This window comes from Chrysemys picta, chromosome 10, assembly GCF_011386835.1.
Source record: "Chrysemys picta bellii isolate R12L10 chromosome 10, ASM1138683v2, whole genome shotgun sequence".
Taxonomy (NCBI): domain Eukaryota; kingdom Metazoa; phylum Chordata; order Testudines; family Emydidae; genus Chrysemys; species Chrysemys picta.
Genome location: NC_088800.1, coordinates 48,718,566 through 48,737,470, shown reverse-complemented (window position 1 = coordinate 48,737,470; position 18,905 = coordinate 48,718,566). Strand labels below are relative to the sequence as shown.

The 18,905-nt window shown below is 44.9% G+C and overlaps 1 protein-coding gene across 41 annotated transcripts in view; it reads left to right on the top strand.

The window, feature by feature from the left end:
• Positions 1-18,905, top strand: part of MAPK8IP3 (mitogen-activated protein kinase 8 interacting protein 3) — a 169,664-nt gene that overhangs the window by 136,159 nt on the left and 14,600 nt on the right. For 21 of the 41 annotated variants that reach the window (XM_024110534.3, XM_065559766.1, XM_024110543.3 and 18 more), the window contains 12 exons: positions 2,845-3,004; positions 5,295-5,390; positions 6,019-6,180; positions 8,428-8,593; positions 9,055-9,240; positions 9,972-10,158; positions 11,426-11,548; positions 11,814-11,894; positions 12,964-13,031; positions 14,979-15,127; positions 16,160-16,331; positions 16,467-16,580. In XM_024110534.3, the coding sequence (XP_023966302.1) occupies positions 2,845-3,004; positions 5,295-5,390; positions 6,019-6,180; positions 8,428-8,593; positions 9,055-9,240; positions 9,972-10,158; positions 11,426-11,548; positions 11,814-11,894; positions 12,964-13,031; positions 14,979-15,127; positions 16,160-16,331; positions 16,467-16,580 (1,664 nt within the window). The remainder of the gene's footprint in view (positions 1-2,844; positions 3,005-5,294; positions 5,391-6,018; positions 6,181-8,427; positions 8,594-9,054; positions 9,241-9,971; positions 10,159-11,425; positions 11,549-11,813; positions 11,895-12,963; positions 13,032-14,978; positions 15,128-16,159; positions 16,332-16,466; positions 16,581-18,905) is intronic. The other 20 variants (XM_065559770.1, XM_005294381.4, XM_065559763.1 and 17 more) reach the window with 1 other exon arrangement.

The window sequence follows — 18,905 nt, the reverse complement described above, 5'->3', positions numbered from 1 at the left end:
CATACAACAGGATCATTGTGGACATTGCTCCACTCATCAAGACTCAGATTAAAAATTTTATCCTCCAGACCTTTTTGCACACTGCTCAATTTCTCTTTCATACACTTTATCCAGCAGTTTGCCTGCGACATCTACTCTGTTGGGTAGACTGTATCCTGGTCTTAATGACTGAACCATGTTAATGAAGTGTGGGTTCTCAATCATATGGAAAGGAGATTTGTTGCATAAACAAACTGGGCAATTTTTTCATCAATTATCTCTTTTTTTTTAATCTGCTGGTTCTTATCACAAGCCTATCTATGGTTGTTTCTGGATGATGGAGTTTTTTTGCTACAGGTGATATACTGAGACTATGTGACATACATGATGTGAATGAAACACTATCATTGGCAGATAACTCTGAAACTATAGAAAATGATGGTGATCTTGAAGGTGGATAGTCGTCAGACAAAATAAGTAAATGCAGTTATTTAATTATTATTACAATACTGCTCATTTAGTATTACTCATTGCATTCACTGACACTCAGTACTACTTTAAAGATGAAATTGTAAAAGGAAGATCTGCCTATTTCAGCTATTTATTTTTTATCACAACTGCATCTAAAATGAGTACCATAGAGTAACAACTATAATTTTTGCTCCAACATGTCCAGAAGGAAGACAGGCAGTCCTTAAGAAAGAAGCATGAAATAAAAAAGTTTACCAACCTGAAGATCCTACATGTTCAGACATGTACTTTTCATCATCTTCAATGCAGCTTCCTCCTGAGAAGGAACACTTCTCATGATGTTGTTTCATTCGGGCAACCAGGCCTTGCATTTCTTTTTTGCACTGTTTGCATTTTGCACACATGCCTGGCTTACCCACAGGTAGAGGAACTTCATTAAAATATTCCCAAACTGGGTCTCTTTTATGCCCTGCTGCCATTATAGGTTTTCCCTTCTAGTGAGAGAATGGTATGGTAGATCTCAAATCAATGAAGGCTACACTCAGAAAGACTTCAAGCCTTCTGGAATATGCTGCTCAAACAGTTTCACTTTTGGTTCTACTGCCTGTCCCCCACTTCTCACATTTATCTCCAGACTTCTCCTTGTCCAGATCTATTCAGTCCCCAACCATCTTCTATGCATTGAACTTTTTGAAACTTTGCACTTTTAGAGAGAGGTAAATTTGCAGAGGGACAATAGCGTTGAGGTCTGTTATTTCTCACCTCTATATGTTATTTATATATTTAAAAACATTTTTGATTTTAACAAGCATGTTATCTCTGGAGACACAAATCCACAGTTTGAGAACTGTAAAACTAAGCATCTCTGATGGTATCTTCTAGACTGAGCACTGAATCCCATTGGGTAGATAGAAAGATGAACCTAAATAATCTATACAGAAGCCCCTTGAATCCCATAAGATTGGGTCCCTAATCCATGAACTATTGGAACTCATTTACAAAACTTTTCTTAAACATTACATGAATATATTGTCTAATACTATAGAATTAGAATTTATAATCCCTATTTCATGATGAGAGATCTTTAAGCTATAATGTATCTTAATTAAAACTATCGTTGGATAGATTTTTTCCCCAAAAAGCATTTTATCAAATAAATCCAATTTAAATTTTAAAAAATCCGATTTTTTTTTAAATAATTGATTTTTATCCACCCTGGTGACAGCCACAACCTGATTCCTCACCTCAGCTGGGACTGGGAGCATCATGGAGGTGATGTTCTTGGCTTCTGAACTGGAGATGAAGACATGTCACTTCTGCACACAGGGCCAGATTTACACCTTACGCGCTCCTAGGCACAGCATCTTCAGAGCCCACCCCCTGCCTGCAGCTTCCCTTCGTGTTTTCCATAAGAAATTAAACAAAAAGAAATATAAACATAGCCTCTCCAGGAAGGCATGAGATCCTCCAGCACACATGATGATCCCAGCCCGAGGCAGGGAGCAGCCCATCCGCCCCAGGCGAGGTGCAAGTGTGGGACTGTACCTCTTCCCACAGCTCTGCCCTTGCAAGTGAATGGGGCGATAGCCCCGTCCCTCCCTTTCCCTTCCCAGCATGGGGTGGAGGCAGTGGGGCGGCCGAGATTGGGAAGGGACTGGGACGTTCCCAGCACCTTCAGCAGCCGCCACGCCCAGCTACGGCTCAGCTCCCCCAGGCAGGCTGACTTGGACACTCACCTGCTCCAGCCCCACAGGCTGGGCAGCCACCAACCCATGCCAGGAGCCTGGCTGCCCACAGGGGAGCTGTATGTATTAAATTTTTTAACTTTTAACCCACTTTTGACATTTAGGTGCCCCTAGAACGCCAGCGCCCCTAGGCATGTGCCTACTGTGCCTAACTGGAAATTCGGCCCTGCTTGCATCCCCTACTTGCTGACCACTTGTTCTGCAGTTTCAAAGGAATTGCTCACCTTCTCAGCAAGCCAACAGAGAGGGTTTTTAAATGTGGAAAAGATTAAACAGTTGATTGGAATGAAAGAAGGAGAGACTTGGAATATTTTCCAGCGGAGGTCATGGGGTCAGTAAAATGCAAAGGAACCTAAGCTGATAATCATAGGTTATTATCCCATGAATGTTTGTCTCCTAGAAAGCTGATTCTCTATCTCTGAAGGGTTCTAGGAGTGTTCCCAAGGACCTATCCTACCACAGTGGGTGAGATGGAAGGGAGCTAGAGATTAGGGCTTCCCTGGGTCCACCTTTCTTGTTTCCTGCTCCTCCTTTTCTCTTGTCAAAGACATTTTTATTTCCTGCTTTGTATTCTTTGACCTCTGACTGCTTTTCTTCCGCCTGCCATGGCAACGCTTCCTTGACCCTCTGCCTCTGTTTTTAACCATAGATTGAGAAGTAACACTGTTGCTTCTCTCCTCAGTGACTGTACGTCATCCACACGTCGTGAACAGAAGCGCGAGCAGTACCGCCAGGTCCGAGAGCACGTGCGGAATGATGACGGTCGCTTACAGGCCTGTGGGTGGAGTCTTCCCGCCAAGTACAAGCAGGTAGGAACCATTTGCTGCAAGGCTGAGGGGGAAGAACAGGTGATTACAATCCCAAATGAAACCAGTAGAGACCTAACTCCCCCTACTGGTAAATATACTTTTTATTGGTACAGCATTTGAATAAAAGATACTGTGGACACATGCTGTCTGTCTGGTGAGCTTGGGTCAAATTCATCCTTTCTATATGCCCTCTGCAGTCATTGGAGGGGGAGTTCTCTTGCATGGAAGTTTCTGAAAGAACTCAGTCTGGAAGCAGCAATAATTCTTCCTCCACTAGAGCCCATTCTTATTTTTATTTACTTTATTTTTTCAATTTAGTCCATACACAGGCTCTGAGTGCCCTGACCATTATTTAAAATTACAACTCCAGATACAACACAGTCAGCTCTCTGGTCTGCCCAGCAGCAAGATCAAATACCATCACCCCAATATGTTGGCCTACACCTCAATCCACCTACCTCTCATCAAAGGTCTGGTGACAGAAATGGGCCCTGCAGTGGGCCCTGAACATTGACAAATCCCCAGGCTGCTTTGGAGCTGGGTGGGAGGGCATTCCAGTGTCCTGGGGCCCTTACAGAATGCTCTGCCAGCCACCTGCTCTCCTTAGATCAAGGGAGAATATACCAGTAATGTCTGTGCTGACCATATGTCACGTTCTGGGGGCAATCTAGACCAGTAAGGGGTTGTGTCATTGCCTGCCCTGTAACTCCCCAAGTGCTTCAAAAGGTTCTGCTGTGTGGTGCTCTTGTCTGGATTTTTCCAGCCAGCAGACAAGCCTGCACTGAGTGTCTGTGGGTTAAGCAGCTCTGATTCCAGCAGCCACGCTCTGGTTACACCTGGCAAGATGACCGCAACACACTCACAATCCCAATTTTTTCCAAAACTGTGTGCTCTGCAATGTCCAGCCCTCTCTTGGACCATTCAGAGAGATTTAAGGTTTGTTTGTTCCTTTAAAGATACAATATCCCAACAGCTTGCCACATTAACTAGAGTTCACGTTCACTTTAAATCAAACACAGCACTGGGTTGGGTTAGATTAAAAGTAAAGCAAGTTTATTAACAGTATGAGATTGGATTTTAAGTGAGTTCAAGTATAAAGGGTAGAGTTAGAAATGGTTACAAGCAAATACCAGTGAAAAATGCTTTCTAGCAGCTAAGGCTTAACAATACAATCTAAAGCCTTTATTCTTATCATCTTCCAGCAAGATAGCTGACCACTCCTATGGTCAGGATCTCCTACAAAGTTCAAAGTACTCATAGAATATCAGGGTTGGAAGGGACCTCAGGAGGTCATCTAGTCCAACCCCCTGCTCAAAGCAGGACCAATCCCCAGACAGATTTTTACCCCAGTTCCCTAAATGGCCCCCTCAAGGGTTGAGCTCACAACCCTGGATTTAGCAGGCCAATGCTCAAACCACTGAGCTATCCCTTCTCCCCCCGCACCAATTCCTTAGTCATTTCAGGTGAAAGATAACTGGGGGTTCTTTTTCCTTTTATAACCTAGTGAATTTTTCTGAAGGTTACCCACCAAAGTAAAGTTCATTAAGCTATTAGGAAGGCAACATGGAGTCTGGTGGTGGAGGAAGCTCCATGCTGGTTTCTTCCCTCCCATCCCCCGGTGTTTGCTACAGTGCAAATTACTCTGTTTCCTGCAATCTCCTCCCTTGCTGTCTTGATGGTCCTGTTTATCTTCTATGTTGTTTGCATTCCCATTATCTCTTAATGTACATTGAATGTCATTCAGCCACCTGGAAGGCATCTCCCTTTGTCTAGAGTGGAATAACTTTAGCCCTGCCTGTCAGGACACACAATTTCTAATATGTTTGTAATTTTGAATTTGTGTTCCGTACTTACACCAAACAGTAATATTAATGATCAGTGATTTCTATTAATAGCTTATATGACATTTTTTGGATACAAGTTATGACCTTAGTGAGTTGGAGTACACTGAACTGGTCATGCCAGCTTTAACTCACTCACTCACTACCAGATAAAGTGAGCCCTTGGCCCTCTTGCATTGGGATGCTCTTACAGTTATACTATAATTCTGGCAGTGTATCATGGTGAGAGAGGTGGTCTCACAGGTATACTGGTTCCAGGCCATTTGAGGCTTCATTCCATACAAGGTGTGTGATGAAGCATACACAGGCACTGGCAGTGAGTAACTGCAAGGTCTTTCTAAGGCTAATTTTTTTGTTACACCTTTATGGCTATAGCTCTATTGTTATAGCTGGCTTGTAATCATATCACACCCTTGTACTGTCTTTCTCTGTCTCCTCTTCCCCCACAGCTGAGTCCCAATGGTGGCCAGGAAGACACCCGCATGAAAAATGTCCCTGTGCCTGTGTACTGTCGCCCTCTAGTGGAGAAGGACCCCACCATGAAGGTAAACATTCAGCTATAGACTGTTCTACATACCATTGTGACTGTGAGTGGTGCACATCCCTGGGTATGGATTATGGTCAGATTACTGGTGCAATTTTTAGCTTGTTTGAAATTTTTGACATGGCCCAATTGTTCCAAATTTCTGTTAAATCTGAAGACTTCTACTCCTGCTTTGCCTTTGGAATGACTTATTTCTAATGCGTGTAGGACAACAGTACATACTTCAGAGTCATGCCCTAACAGCCTTGTTTCCAATTGGGGACTCCATTAGTGCTGCCTGTTCTATGGTTATTGATGTGTAAAGAAAACATTCTGCTTCTTCACCTAGGAGAGTCTGGGGACCCTTTTCAGTGGAATGCTGTGGACCTTTCACCAGCCTGATTTTAGGTCACACACGCAGTTTATTATTTTCTTTCTCTTTTAATATCTGCTAATCATATTTGCTAAATTGTCTCTATGGAAATGTAGTGGCTTCTACTAGACAGCAGATTTCCTCTTTCCTTCCTCCCCTAAATTTTTTTAAGTGTTGGGTATGTACATAGAATGCTCTGCAGAGGTACTTGAATTGAGTAAGGTTCTGGTCCCCAAATAGTTCTTAGTCCGTTAAGATTTCTGCTTTGATCATTTAGTTGTGGTGCGCAGCTGGAGTCAACCTGATGGGGTGGAAGCCTTTTGAACAGGATTCTGGGAGTGGACAGAAGTCAGATCCTGGACGTGATCCTCTCACCTGTGACCGGGAGGTGGAAGAAGGGAACACCAAGAGTAACCACACATCTCCAGAAAAGAAAAAGGTCAGAAAAGGGACCCTCTGATTCTCTCCCCTCCTCCTTCTGTCCTCACCTGCCCCCCTTATATGGCACACCCATCATCATAGTATTAGAACTACAGTAACTCCTCACTTAATGTTGTAGTTATGTTCCAGAAAAATGCAACTTTAAGTGAAACAATGTTAAACAAATCCAATTTTCCCATAAGATTTCATGTAAATGCGGGGGGTTAGGTTCCAAGGAAATTTTTTTGGGGCAGACAAAAGGCATTATATACTGTACAGTACTGTAGTGTACTGTGGTTGGGAAGTGTCCCTGGCTTACCCCACACAGGCACAGCCCGCTGCAGGCAAGGACACTAGGAAGCACCTTCGCAGCAGTAGCGGCAGCTTCCCCGGAAAAGAACAGGCACCAACTTTGCCAGGGGATGCTCCAGGACCGCCACTTCCTGTCCCCGCTCCACTCCAGGCCCACTTCTTCCCACCCCCACTCCACCTCCTCTCCAGAGCAGCCGCATCCCCGCCCTTCCCCCCACCCCCAAAGTCCTAAGCACCGCCAAACAGCTGTTTAGCGGCGCATAGGACTTTCTGGGAGGGAGGGGGAGGAGTGGAGACGTGGCGCTTCCCCGCTCCTCCCCCTCCCTCCCAGAAAGTCCTAAGCGCCGCGAAACGTTGTTTGATGGTGGGGGAAGCTCTAGGAGGGAGGGGGAGGATGCGGAGAAGAGGAACTTGTGCAATGCTCCCTTGTAAAGTCACTGCTCTTCCACAGAATCTTACAAGCAGTGGACAGAGCAGGCAGCCAAACGACATTATAAGGGAGCATTGCACAACTTTAAACGAGCATGTTCCCTAATTCAGCAGCGACGTAACTTTGAAACAACGTTAAGCGGGAGGACGTTAAGGGAGGACGTTACTGTATGTCTCATATGTACTGGCTGTTTGCATAGTCTTTCCTCCTGTTACCATTGGTTTAATATCTATGCAGCATTGTCCAGTGATAAGAGCAAGTGCTGTTCCCAGCTCCACCAATGACTCTGATCTTGGATAAGTCATATACCCTGGCCAAACCTCCATTTTCCCCTTTGTAAAGTGCTTGGAGATCTACAGATACAAGGTGCTTTATTAGAATAAAAAGCTCGTTTGATGCCAAATGACAATGCAGTCTTTCATAAATAGTATCAGGATTCAGGCAGGAACAGGATGTGTTGAGAATCATGGTATTGGAGCTTGAGTGCAAGATGACTAATGCTGCTTCTGTAATACAGAAGCATTGCTGTCCTGCTATCAAGCAGACAGACGCAATAATGGCAGGCAACTCAATGGCTCATTTCATTCAGCTTTCCAAATGGCGAAATGTTAGCAGCTATGAGGATGGAAAGGGATAGAGCCAGTGATGACTGACTTGTAACTGATAACTAATGAAAGTGCAGTAGAGCTGTAGGTTGCTCTGTAAATCTTTGCAAGGTTGTGGTTACTCTTGGCTTCCATGTCTTCCCACAGTAGGATGGGTGCTAATCCTCTGGGAAGGAGGATAATACAGCAATAGATTTCTAATAACCGGTGGGTTTCACCCTCAAGCCCATCTGCCTCCCAGTTGTATTTTGAGCTAAGAAGTGGGTTTATTGCTAGGTGTGTTGGTGAGCTCATTCCTTGCCCTGTTTTACCATTGCAAGAGAGGTTTTAATGGAACGAGCCACTGCTTCTGAACTTCCCATTCTAGAAAGCAACTTTTTTCACTGAACCCAGTAAAACCCAGTGAGATACTGAACCCAATGTTACAACAGTTTGAAGCCACCTAGAGGGAATGTATGGCTGTTCTGTGATTATGTCTGGGGAACTGTGATTAATTTTAAAAATGGATTGGTTGTGCTAATAGTAGACGGAACCTTCCTTGCTTAGGCTGATAGTTCAAGTGCAACCCAGGTTATAGTAACTAAATGTTGTTACTATCTGACTGCTGTTTGGTGGCCTCTATGAAATGAGTTCCCAGTGTCACTAATTGTAAGTCTCAGCAGCGAGGCTAAGGACCAAACTCACCACTCGCCCCATAGGTGGTCTCCGCGGGCTTGGGCTGAGGTATGCTGGAGCTTGCAGCATGGCGGAAGTTTGCATTGTGACTGCCTATTTTTGTGTATCTTCAGAGGCTAACAAGAGGTGTTCACTCTCCAGAGCTGGCAGGCTGGTCTCTTCAACACTAATGTTGTCAAAGACTGATTGATTAGCTGGAGTCTCAGGAGGGCTGATTCTCTCCCTTCATTTTTATCTCCTGCAGGCAAAGGAGCTGCATGAGATGGATGCCACATCCAGCCGAGTCTGGATCCTCACAAGTACCCTCTCTACAAGTAAAGTCGTGATCATTGATGCCAACCAGCCTGGCACAGTGGTGGATCAGTTTACTGTCTGTAATGCCCACGTACTCTGCATTTCCAGCATCCCTGGTAAGTGAGAAAAGGCACCTTTCAAGCTTGAACAGATTCATCAACTCCTCAGATTTGTCGCAAGTGATTCTTAGTTGTTCTGTAGCTAACAAGTGGAAGCTGCTGTCACCAGTTCAGCAACTGTGTCCATGGATGGTCACCCATATCCTGCCTTCATGTAGAACCAGACTGTGGAGACTTTACCTATGTGATGAGCACTTATTCATGTAAGTAGTTCCTTTGACTTCCAGAATTCTACTCATGTGAGCAAGTGCTCACCAGGGTGAGTAAGGGCTCCACAGACCTGGCCCTGATATGGAGGCTGGGCAGGGCACTCTCCAAGGGGCTGTGGTGTCTTCATGAGACTGATAAACTCATCATCAGAATGTTATATTTCCATGGATATCTCAGGAATACTGCTAAGCCAAAATAGGGTAGAGTGGCTATTACACTTATGGAAGAGTCTCTTCCTTTCCCTTCAGCGGCTAGTGACAGTGACTATCCTCCAGGCGAGATCTTTCTGGAGGGAGACGTGAATCCAGAAGAGTCATCTGGAACAGATGGAGTCCTTGCAGGAATCACTCTGGTGGGTTGTGCAACCCGGTGCAACGTGCCACGCAGTAACTGTTCTTCCCGTGGAGACACCCCCGTGCTGGATAAGGGACAGAGTGAGTCTCAGGACTAAGATCTCATGATGATCTGGTTTTCACCCTGTGCCTATAACAAGGCATATGTAGCCACATTCTTCTTCATCTGAGTACTCCCCTTCCTGGCCTGAAGTCCTTGGGGATCCCCAAGAAGTCTTGCAGTCTGGTCTAAGTCATAAACATCTTGGCCATCCCCTTTGTTTATACCTTTGAGACCTTCTATTTAGAATCCAGAGTGTTCCTTTCCTCTTCCTTATGAATGATCCATATTACGCTGTACAGTACTGGAGTTAACAGAGTGGAATATTTTGGACAGATGACATGTCCTTGATCTATCACTTTTGCTGCTATTCTTAGCATTTTCCTTTACCAACCCATGTCTCTCTATAAACTCACTAATTCATTGAGGTGAGCAAAGAAGTCAGTGTGGGAAGGGGAGTAAAAATACTCTGATCAGATCCTCAGTGGAACGGGCGGCCATAGAGAGTTTCTGACACCCTATCAGACATAGACCACACCTCACCTTAAAATACTGTCAGACTCCTCTCCTTCAGTGCAGAGATCTCTCTTTAGTACTCCCCCATCTATACACAGGCTTGTGGAATCTATAATAGCAGACACAAAAGCTGTCTGACTTGCAAGAATAATCATGAAACCAGAAACTTTTATTTATATATATATATATATATATATATTAAAAATAGTTCCCTCCTTCTTGTTTCCCATCCACCTTACATGTTCCCCTTCCCTAGGTGAGGTGGCTGCAGTCAGCAATGGGAAGATCAATCAGTCCCAGTCCACGGAGGAGGCAACAGAAGCTACAGAGGTACCAGAGAATGGTGCAATTGAAACAGAACCAGCACAAGTCCGGCCTGGTCCACTTACAGAGCATATCTTTACAGATCCAGATCCAGCTCAGGCACCTGTTAGACAGAACAGGTAGGCTGGCTGCATGGAGTATGCTCTCTTGTCTTATACTTAGATATAAGCTCCTTGGGGCAGGAACCGTATTTTTTTCTTGTTGTAGCAGGGCGGTTACCCAGCTCCGGCCCTGAAGGGGTTAAAACAGCCCTGGGAAAGGGCTGCTCCAGGGAAGCAATAAGAGAGGCTGATTGGGGAAGCAGTCACAGCTGGGGCCACGCCCTAATCAGGCCACAGCTGGCCCTATAAAAGGGCTGTGAGGCAGCTGCTGAAACAGTCTCTCTCCAGCAGTGGAGAGAGAAGGACTTAGCTGGAATTGCACCCTCAGCAAGTTCGCAGATAACACTAAACTGGGGGGAGAGGTAGATACGCTGGAGGGTAGAGATAGGGTCCAGAGTGACCTAGACAAATTGGAGTGTTGGGCCAAAAGAAATCTGATGAGGTTCAACAAGGACAAGTGCAGAGTCCTGCCCTTAGGAAGGAAGAATCCCATGCACCGCTACAGGCTGGGGACCGACTGGCTAAGCAGTAGTTCTGCAGAAAAGGACCTGGGGATTACAGTGGATGAGAAGCTGGATATGAGTCAGCAGTGTGCTGTATTAGTAGAAGCATTGCCAGCAGATTGAGGGAAGTGATTATTCCCTTCTATTCGACACTGGTGAGGCCACACCTGGAGTATTGCGTCCAGTTTTGGTCCCTGCACTACAGAAGGAATGTGGACAAATTGGAGAGAGTCCAGCGGAGGGCAACAAAAATGATTAGACGGCTGAGGCACATGGCTTACGAGGAGAGGCTAAGGGGACTGGGGTTATTTAGTCTGCAGAAGAGAAGAGTGAGGGGGGATTTGATAGCAGCCTTCAACTACCTGAAAGGGGGTTCCAAAGAGGATGGAGCTAGACTGTTCTCAGTGGTGGCAGATGGCAGAACAAGAAGCAATGATCTCAAGTTGCAGTGGGGGAAGTCTAGGTTGGATATTAGGAAACACTATTTCACTAGGAGGGTGGTGAAGCACTGGAATGGGTTACCTAAGGAGGTGGTAGAATCTCCATCCTTAGAGGTTTTTAAGGCCTGGCTTGACAAAACCTTGGCTGGGATGATTTAGTTTGTGTTAGTCCTGCTTTGCCAGGGGATTGGACTAGATGACCTCCTGAGGTCTCTTCCACGCTAATATTCTATGATTTTGTCACAGCCTGGGGTGGTCGACCCAATTCGCCATATGCAAGGGATGGCTCTGGCCCCAGATGTGACCTATAATGAACTTGTGAGGTCTGTTTTGTCTCTGCAGTGAGAACGGGCAGCAAAAGGCAGAGTCAAGCACAATGCTGCCAGAGCAGGAAGTGAATGGTGATGCTGCTGGAACAGGCACCAGTGCTGCACCCACAATGTGGCTTGGAGCACAGAATGGCTGGTAGGTTCACTGCTATCTTACAGAACCCTATATGTCACCCACATTCATAAAACCCCATAGATCTAGGTACCATTGCCTTTAAAGAGTGCATCCTTGCTGCACTAGATATTCTGAGCCCCCAGTTGATTTTAGGCAGAGCAACTCACCCGTACTTCGCAAATTCCTTTGGTGCTAGAGTAAAAGACTCAAACCCTACTTCACAATTCAGTCTTTGTAGGTTTATGGACTTTCCTGCTAACCATCATTGTCTGCTCCCTTCTCCCAGGCTGTATGTGCACTCGGCCGTGTCCAACTGGAAGAAGTGTCTGCATTCGATAAAGCTGAAGGATTCTGTGCTGAGCCTGGTGTAAGTTGGTGTACTGAGTTGGGGACTCTAAACCAGGGAATTTGTTACTTTTCTTGTCACTGATCGGTTCTTTGCCTGGCCATCTTTTCCTCACCCTGGTAGAGTTGTGTAAATCAGTAAAGGTCTGTGGGAAAGGGGTCTCAACCCATCCCTGCTCACTGATCCATTTAAGCTTCAGAGGGTATTTCTACACTGCACACTAAGCCCAGGTCTGAGGGACCCAGGCTTACAGATTCAGCATTTCCAAGCCCATGCTTGAGCATCCACACTGCATTTTAAATCTGGGTTTACAGTTGCTGGATCTGGTTCTCTTAGCTGTGCTAATGCATCCATACTGCACTACACAGACCTTCTGATTTGGGTCTGTGGCTAGACCTGCATCCACACTGAAAAATGGCAGGGCTTGGACCTGAGTCATGCAGAACTTGGGCTCTGACCCACACCCATATCAGGGTCCTAGAAACCTGGTCCTGAGTGCTTGCTAACCTGAGTCAGGCTGATTTGTGTGTAGATGGAAGTGGGGCTTGGGCTCAAACCTGAGTCAGAGCCCAGGCTTAGTGTGCAGTGTTGCCATACCCATACTGAGCTACCTTCTTTCCCAGTTGCAGGCTTGTACTGAATATTGGAAATAAGTAGTGTGTGTGGGGGGGGGGGGGGGGGGGGTTCGACAACAGCTTGATTCTCCTCTCACTCACTCTAGTGTAAATTAGAAATCAGTGGAGTTACACTATTGTAAAGCCAGTGAAAAGAAGAGGGGAAACTCATCAGGGCCTTGGTGCCCCCGGCCAGTTTAATAATGAAGTCAGTAGTGCTATCAATAGAATAAAGAAGCTATGTGTGTGACTCTCAGACACATGCTGAATGTTGCCTGCAAGTGCTGGATTTAGCAGGAATAGTGGCATGACCATATGTGTGATTTGTCTAGATACAGGAAATGATTTGTAACCAAGAGAGTGGGAGAAGGAATCTCTCATTCCCCAAACCAAGCAGACCATTAAAACATCTGAATCCAGCAGCATTTCCTGTTGTTGCCACTTTTTCATAAGCACTTTCTTCTCTATTATTTCAGGCATGTGAAAGGACGGGTTCTTGTTGCCCTGGCAGATGGAACACTAGCCATATTCCACCGAGGAGAAGGTAAGAATCAAAGCAGCAAAGATGAACTAGCCAGCTTCAAAACAGAAGCAGAATCTCTGGAAATGAATTAAGCATGTCAGTGCTTCCTTCTGATTCAAGATGGCAGGGTGCCAGATTGCTGGGGAATATTTTCTTAAAATATATGGCTACTATAAAAGTATTACCCTCATCCTAAATCATTACAGCTCCTCTTACTTCTGGGCTGTAATTCTTTATCCTGCTAGCTGCAGGCTAATTTTGCATCCCTAGAGATCATCTCTGTTACACTGCAGCTCCCAGCTGCATTCACACCTGAGAACTCCAGTTGTGACAGAAGTTCCCAGAGCTAGACTTCTTACTCAGTTACTCCATGAATTCTCTGAGTGTAATCAGAGCAGTGGGGTCAGTACAACACACTAAAGTGGACAGACTGCTATCTGTGTGGAAACCAATTTTGATTCAACCTCTGTTATGGTTGGTTAGGCAATCTGAACTTTGAGTTCAGGTCTAATCATTCATACATTCAGAACATACATTTTAAACATACAATAATCCTTCCTGACCTAGAAGTCATATGTCTTCAGAAGAAGCCTGAGTGCTCTAGTAGTTGGAGCATAGGTCTAGGAGGTGAGAGATCTGGGTTCTGTCCCTGGCTGTGAGTGATTTTGGGCAAATCATTTAACTATGCTTCAGCTTCTCTGTTTGTAAAATGGGGAGAATAATGCCCCTTACAGAGAAGACTGATTCATCCAAACAAGCTTTGAGATAGTCCCATTGGATTTGCTTTCTTTTTCCCCGCTGTTTTTGCTGTAGCTCATTAAAAAGTTTTGGGGAGTCTATTCACTTTCACACAATCATAGAATATCAGGGTTGGAAGGGACCTCAGGAGGTCATCTAGTCCAACCCCCTGCTCAAAGCAGGACCAATTCCCAGCTAAATCATCCCAGACAGGGCTTTGTCAAGCCTGACCTTAAAAACCTCTAAGGAAGGAGATTCCACCACCTCCCTAGGTAACCCATTCCAGTGCTTCACAACCCTCCTAGTGAAAAAGATTTTCCTAATATCCAACCTAAACCTCCCCCACTGCAACTTGAGACCATTACTCCTTGTTCTAACATCTGCTACCACTGAGAACAGTCTAGATCCATCCTCTTTGGAACCCCCTTTCAGGTAATTGAAAGCACCTATCAAATCCCCCCTCATTCTTCTCTTCTGCAGACTAAACAATCCCAGTTCCCTCAGCTTCTCCTCATAAGTCATGTGCTCTAGCCCCCTAATAATTTTTGTTGCCCTCCGCTGGACTCTTTCCGATTTTTCCACAATAAGAACGGAGGCTTTAATCAGCCAGATTTTGGGAGTTTTAGCTCCCAACCCCACATGCACTGCCATGTGGTTAGCGGGCACGAGGCTCTGACCCCAAGTAGTAGTATTAATCTGTGGCCTATTAACCAATCTAAGGAAAATGATCTTTGATGTGTGTGTCCTATAATCCATGACCCTCCACTGCCAGTCTAGCAGGAGTTCACACACAATTATTTATACATTCAGAATCTCCACATTCTATTTTAATATAATAAACAACCTGTCATTCGTTGTGTTGCTTATTATGTGTGTTTTCCTGCAGAAATGGTTTTCACTTTTGGCAGCACAAAGATTTCTGTAGTCTTCAGGTTATGATAGTTATGTATTAGGACTTCTCTCCTGTGTTTTATCTTGTTCTGTTGGTATGAATTGTATTTCTGAATAATTTATTCTTGAGGGTTCTTGGCCAGTCTTGTGCTCCTCTGTGAATACTCAGAAAACTAAGAGTATTGATTACCTATGGCTGCATTTTAAATAACTAACACAGCTTTCATGTACAGGAAAGTATGAGACAGTCCCAGAATTAAATGGAAAAGAAAATGAGTGTTGTGCATAACATCTGATGAAATATACAACACCCCTTCTAATGTCTTTTCTTTTCCCTAGATGGTCAGTGGGATCTCAGCAACTATCACCTGATGGACCTGGGTCACACCCACCATTCCATCCGCTGCATGGCTGTTGTGTATGATAGAGTCTGGTGCGGCTATAAGAACAAAGTCCATGTCATCCAGCCCAAGACAATGCAGATTGAGGTGAGGAGACTGTGTGTGCGTGTGTGTGTGCATGTGCGTGCATATGTGTGGTGAGGAGACTGTGGGTGCGTGTGTGTGCATGTGCATGCGCATGTGTGTATGTGAAAGTGAGAGTAAAGATAGGTTGCTGGCTCCTGGTGTATTTGTTTTTCTAGCTGCTCTTTTGCAGGGGAGTGAGGGAATGCAGAGCCTTTGTATCCTCGTTGCTTACTCCATGTTGGTTGGGCAAGAACTGTAATTGGAGGTCATGTTACTCTGGAAATCTGCCAGAATAGCACTCCTGACACACTCCCTCATTCCTCCCTGTATGGAATTTTCAGATCACATCTCAATTTAGCACTTCCTCTCATTTAACTGATGAGGCTGGACTGGGCATCTGTACCTGTCCCTAGTATGTCTCACTTGGTAGGAAATCAGACTCGTGCTTGGCTGCAGGCAGTATATGACTGCAAAATGGGCAGGTGCGGGTAGCAAGTTGTGGGGGTTCCACTTAATTGAAGAGCAAGATGCTAGTTTAAAACCCATCTTGTTGAAATTGTGATTTGTTATAATGTAACAGGAGTAACAATGCCTGTAGGATGCAATTGGTATAAAAGGGGGAGGAATATAAACAGTAAATCCACAACCAGTAAATTCACCTCACTCACCCCCAGCAAGATCCTCATCCTTGTGCTTTTAAAAACTTGACTGAGAAGTGCTGGGAGATTCCTGTTGCATTGTTTGGAAAGTACCCTGAGTAAGGCAAAATAGTTTCATTTCATTTCACTCTTTGGCATGAGCCATTTCATTAATGTCCCAGTTCCAAAGCAGTCTATTAGAATATCTAAGACTGTAACAATTCTCTCTAGGGAGAGGAAACCAGAGGAACAGGCTGACCAATCACACAGTTGATCTGAGGAGCTTCTGCATACTGTAGTGGAGGTTTCGGAGCTTTCTCCTTAGTTTATGCTTCTGACCCAGGAGTCTTGAAAGCCAATGAGTGCCCCCAGCCCAGGAATGAACTCACGCTGCTCCCCCTATGTGGCCTTTCAGAAATCCTTTGATGCCCACCCACGCCGGGAGAGTCAGGTCCGGCAGCTGGCATGGATTGGAGATGGGGTGTGGGTTTCCATCCGCCTGGACTCCACACTGAGGCTATATCATGCCCACACCCATCAGCACCTCCAGGATGTGGACATAGAGCCGTATGTCAGCAAGATGCTAGGTGAGAAGGCAGTGCCAGTCAGGAAATAGCCTGTTTGTTATTCTTGTGAGCACGGAGCATCAGTGTTTGTTAGGCGGCATTGTTCCAAGTGATACTGTATTCACTGATTCTGCAATTCTCACTCATGCTTGGCAGGCACTGGAAAGCTGGGCTTCTCATTTGTGCGAATCACAGCCCTGCTTATCGCCGGCAACCGCCTCTGGGTTGGGACAGGGAATGGTGTCGTCATCTCCATCCCACTGACTGAGAGTAGGTGACGTTCATCAGACATTCTTCTGTGTTTCCTTGATGTTTGCAATGCCTTTATTTGCTAATTGTGCTAGGAAGGAGTGGCTCTGGCAGACTAATGTATCTCCACCCTGATCCTGTGCATCTTGGTGCCACAACTGGAATTCTGGTCATAGCAGTGTTCAGGGAGAAGGGAGGAGACTGGCAATGAAGATAGCTTAGTTTGGTTTTGCACCATGTTACGGAAATGCATGCCTCAGTCTAGAGCATTCTAGGACATCGTTATGGACAGCTCAGTGAAGACCTCATCTCAATGTGCTGCTGCGGTCAAAAAAGCTAACAAGATGTTAGAATGCATAAGGAACAGGCTGTAGAATAATGCAGAAAAATGTACAATGCCATTATATAAATCGGTGGGACATCCTCACCTAGAATATTATGTGCATTACTGATCATCCTAACTCAAAATGGATATTACAGAATTAGAGAGGGTTCAGAGATGGGCGACAGGAATGATAAAGAATGGCATGGTGAATAATATGGAGGATATTATAATACTTTTATATAAATCAATGGTGCAACCTTGTCTGGAAAACTGTGTGCAGTCCTGGTCACCCCATCTCAAAAAGGATATTGCAGAACTAGAGGGGGCTCAGAGAAGGGCAACAGGAATGATCAAGGGTTGGAAAAACTCTCCTATGAAAAGAGATTGAAAAAATTGGGATTGTTACCTTAGGAAGGAGCTGAATAAGAGGGGGCATGATAGAAGTATATAAAATAATGAAGGGTGTAGAGAAATCTGTTCCTCCCTGTCTCGTAGCACATGCACAAGGGACAGTCAATGAAATTGAAAGGAGGGAAATTCAAAACCAATACAAGATTTTTTCACAACTTGTAAATAAACTGTTGAACTCACTGCTACAGGATATTGTTGAGGCTAAGAATTTAACAAAATTCTAAAAGGGGCTGGACACTTATCTGGGTATTTGGAGTATCTAGAGTTACCACAGTTAATGCAAAAAAGTTTTGGAAGGGGTGTAAATGCTCATGCTTCAGGGTTTAAGCCAATATCTAACCAGTAGGGATTAGTATGAACTCTTCATGGCAACAAAATTATTCTGCATGCGCCTGATGTTGTGACAGTTTCTTGCATCTCCCTCTGAAACATCTAATGCTGGTCACTGTTTGGACTATCTGAGCCCATTTGGCAATTCCTGTGTTCTAGAGTGGCTTGGTTTGTGGATTGATCTTTCTATTGAGGTAACCTCCATTCTGCTGGGAAGGACTGAGAGAAATAGGCAAACCCCATAGAATTAGGGAAATTCTGAAATGTCATCTGCAGTTTCACTTGTAGTGATGTTGTTTGAGGTTCCTCATTTTGCCTAATCTGATTGGGGAGCCCTGGATCAGGTCTGACATCACCCTAGTTATGGAATTAAGAATTCACTAGAAGTTAATTTGCCCCATGTAAAGATCAAATGGACATTTTGTTGCTGGCCCTTGTGCTGTTTCCTCCCCTGAGGAGCAGACGTTGGCTCCATCTATACAAAGGCTGCTGTTGAGCATGACTTTAATGTGGCTGGCAACTGTTGACTGATTCTGAAAACATTGAGAGCATCACAGGGAATGCATCAATGGAAGATGCAGCCTGTTTCTGGAAGGGGGCTACAGAAAAAGAAAACTTCTGAGAGATCGTTTCAGTAGGCATTTCATGATGCTGTAGATAGCTGAACTTCTCCCACTACAGCATCTCCCAAGGCTGAGGATGCGGAAGGTTCATTAAATCAAATCAGAGACTTAGTCCAGTAAAAATCAGTATCTTGAGCCAACTCTATCCAGTAAAATGAGGAGACCCAGCAAGTGCTAACAGGCAAAACTCTAGAGCTGGGGAGGAGGAGGCACTAGTTTTAAACATTCAGTAATGCTACTCTTTACCTGCCAATCCACTTTCCATTGTGGAAAGTTTGCTCCTAAGTGGACTTTGAATGTACCGGAATTTGCAGTCAGAATAGCACTGCTCCCTCTTCTTCCCATGGTGCTGGCAGATAAAGGAATGCTGGATAGAGCATATCTGTTTTATAGAAGGAGCAGCAAATTCACATAGTCCTCCTGGATTGGAATTGTCCACTCCTGCTGCTATTGACACCAGTAGCACTGACACTAGTCGTCAATGAATCAGTCATTAAATCCAACTCTCTGTGTATCATAACCTCAGAATCCCAGTTCTGAGCCCATATCGTAAGGCCTATCCCTTCTTGGGGATGCTGTCATAACTGTGAGTTCAAGTCAATTCACATTGTAAGCAAATTCCACTAGTCTCTGATACTTGTGGAGAAATGTGATTTT